We start from the raw sequence: 2325 nt of genomic DNA on the forward strand, positions 1-2325 counted from the left end.
GATCTGTGCAAGAACTCAGCTAACAGATGTTTCCGCATATAAAAGCTATCTTCAAGTTATATTGTACGAAATTATGTATTTAGTCGCATATCTTGGTCGTTTTCATGTGGCATGATACTGGATTTTGAATAATATTTTTATTTTCGTTTCTTAACGTAGAAATTTAATTCACTATCGATGTTTCTACGACTTTGAGTTTCTAAGTAGAGAAATTAAAACAACGGTTTATTACAAATCAGAAATGTCACTCTCAAGATGCAATCAACGATTTAAAACAACATTTTTTGTTGTTTTATACCGTACGTTCCCAGGCTCTCAAATGCTATCCAAAAATACTTAGTTAAAAACTACCACATGGATTTAGATGTGAAAATTTCTCTCATACCAACAAGAAAAATTCGGTCATCTTGTATTGTACAAATTTATTGAGAAGGGCACTTTAGGTTTCTTGTATCAAATTACATGTAAAGACTGAAAACTTGTCGATAAATGTATACAAGATTAAAAGAACATTGAAAAGCCCCTTTCCTAGTGTTTGAGCACATGGCAAAAATATACATTTTTTTGTGTTTTTTCGGATGCTAAAATCATAAGCACAGAAAATGATATAATTAAAATAAAAATGAAAGCTCCCCTTATTAAAAAAACCTAGCATTAACCAGTACTCAGTGGTAAATATATATCTATTTTGATTTTCTATATTTAACAGTTGTGTTTGATATTTTATTACTTTGATACAGGAACACGTAATGGTTTCGTATCATTATTATATCTACCTGACGATGCAAGCTAATCCTAACGAAACAATGTGTTTTTAAAAACATATCACTTGTTTTATCCGTAAACACAACTTTAATTCACTCTTGAAGGGTAGTTAATCTAGGTCGAACTGTCTTTGTTTTTGTTTGAAAGGTTTCTGAAAACGTGTTGAATAATGTAACTTAGATAAATCATCTTTTCAATGGCTAAAATACCAAAAGAAGAAAACTAGCACGAGGAAGACAAAACTCTAGATGTTAAAAATAATAATAATGAAAAGACTAGAGACAAAAAGGACGTAAAATGACAAAATTACGATATATCAACATATAATTAATCATTACTGATTCCCTTTCATCCCTAGATATTACACAAGGGATTTTATTAGAAAACATGTTACAGGGTTTTAATACTTACATTCGTCCTTGTCCTTGGCTGTTACTGTTATCACTGTATGTTGGATGTCTTCGTCCTCGTTCACCTCAGCCTCATACAAGGCCTGGTCGAAGTAAGGCGGATTATCGTTTTTGTCGCCGATCCCAATTCTTATGTACTTGGTAACTGTACATAATAAAAAGAAACAAGAAACCGCCATGTAAAATCATAAAAGTGATGAATAACTCCTGATGAGAAATAATTAATATTTAGGTCATTTCAGATTATCAAATATGCACTTAAAATATAACTCACTTCCTTGAATATACAGCCGAAACAAAATATTACGTCTCCAAATTAAACTTACTTATTTCAATATAAGAAGTGATACAGATTTCTTAGCTATTCCACTAATTAGCCACTCAAAATATTAACTATTCAGTAACTTTTTACGAACAATCTGCACATAAAAAGATAAATGCAACCTCTCTCTGTAAGTGTATATATATATATATTTATAGAGAGAGAAAGGCGAGTAAAACAATATTTTGATCAGAAAAGTACAAGTTAAAAATAATCACAGCATAATCACTGTGTGCATAGAAAACAGTATAATGTAAGGAAATACTGGACTTTCATTTGCAAATGTGACTGGAATTTGACTGTTACTATCTTGACCAATCGAAGTGGCGAGAAACTTATAAAAAACTAACAAATCCGAAGGCCTATGGCCCACATTTTCAGGGCTACTATATTGCAGATTTAATGCTTGAACTACTATTTTGCACCTTTTCAGTTTAATGATCATTGTCACTATAATGCAAATATAATTTCTTTAACCAAGTCACAACGATAGTTATTAAGCCTACTTATTTAGGTGCTTTAATGTAAGTCAATGTAAATCCTCGTAAAAGTGTCTTCGCAAAATACTCGGGTTACCTAAGAGGTTTGGTGAAAAGTTTTACCTTTGGGCAAGCCACAGACCAGAGAAGATTCATTCGTTTGGCACCATTTAGAAGTTGGTGAGTCTAGCAGTTTAGGAGAAAGTGTTTTCGTGAAATCCCCGGATTCCCCAAGGGGTGGGGTGAAACGTTTTATCCTTGTGCAAACCTCAGGACCGAGACGATTCGTTTGGTACCACTTAGAAGTCGGTATGATCAACGGCTTAGGAGGATTACGTGACACACACAG

General features: G+C 32.7%; 1 protein-coding gene across 1 annotated transcript in view; it reads right to left on the minus strand.

The window, feature by feature from the left end:
- LOC106462897 (neural-cadherin-like) overlaps positions 1 to 1354 on the minus strand; it is an 84035-nt gene extending 82681 nt beyond the window's left edge. The window contains exon 1 of the mRNA XM_022390587.1: positions 1177 to 1354. Coding sequence (XP_022246295.1) covers positions 1177 to 1354 — 178 coding nt within the window. The remainder of the gene's footprint in view (positions 1 to 1176) is intronic.
- Between the last annotated feature and the right edge of the window lie 971 nt (positions 1355 to 2325).

The sequence above is a fragment of the Limulus polyphemus genome, unplaced genomic scaffold (assembly GCF_000517525.1).
Source record: "Limulus polyphemus unplaced genomic scaffold, Limulus_polyphemus-2.1.2 Scaffold49, whole genome shotgun sequence".
NCBI lineage: Eukaryota > Metazoa > Arthropoda > Merostomata > Xiphosura > Limulidae > Limulus > Limulus polyphemus.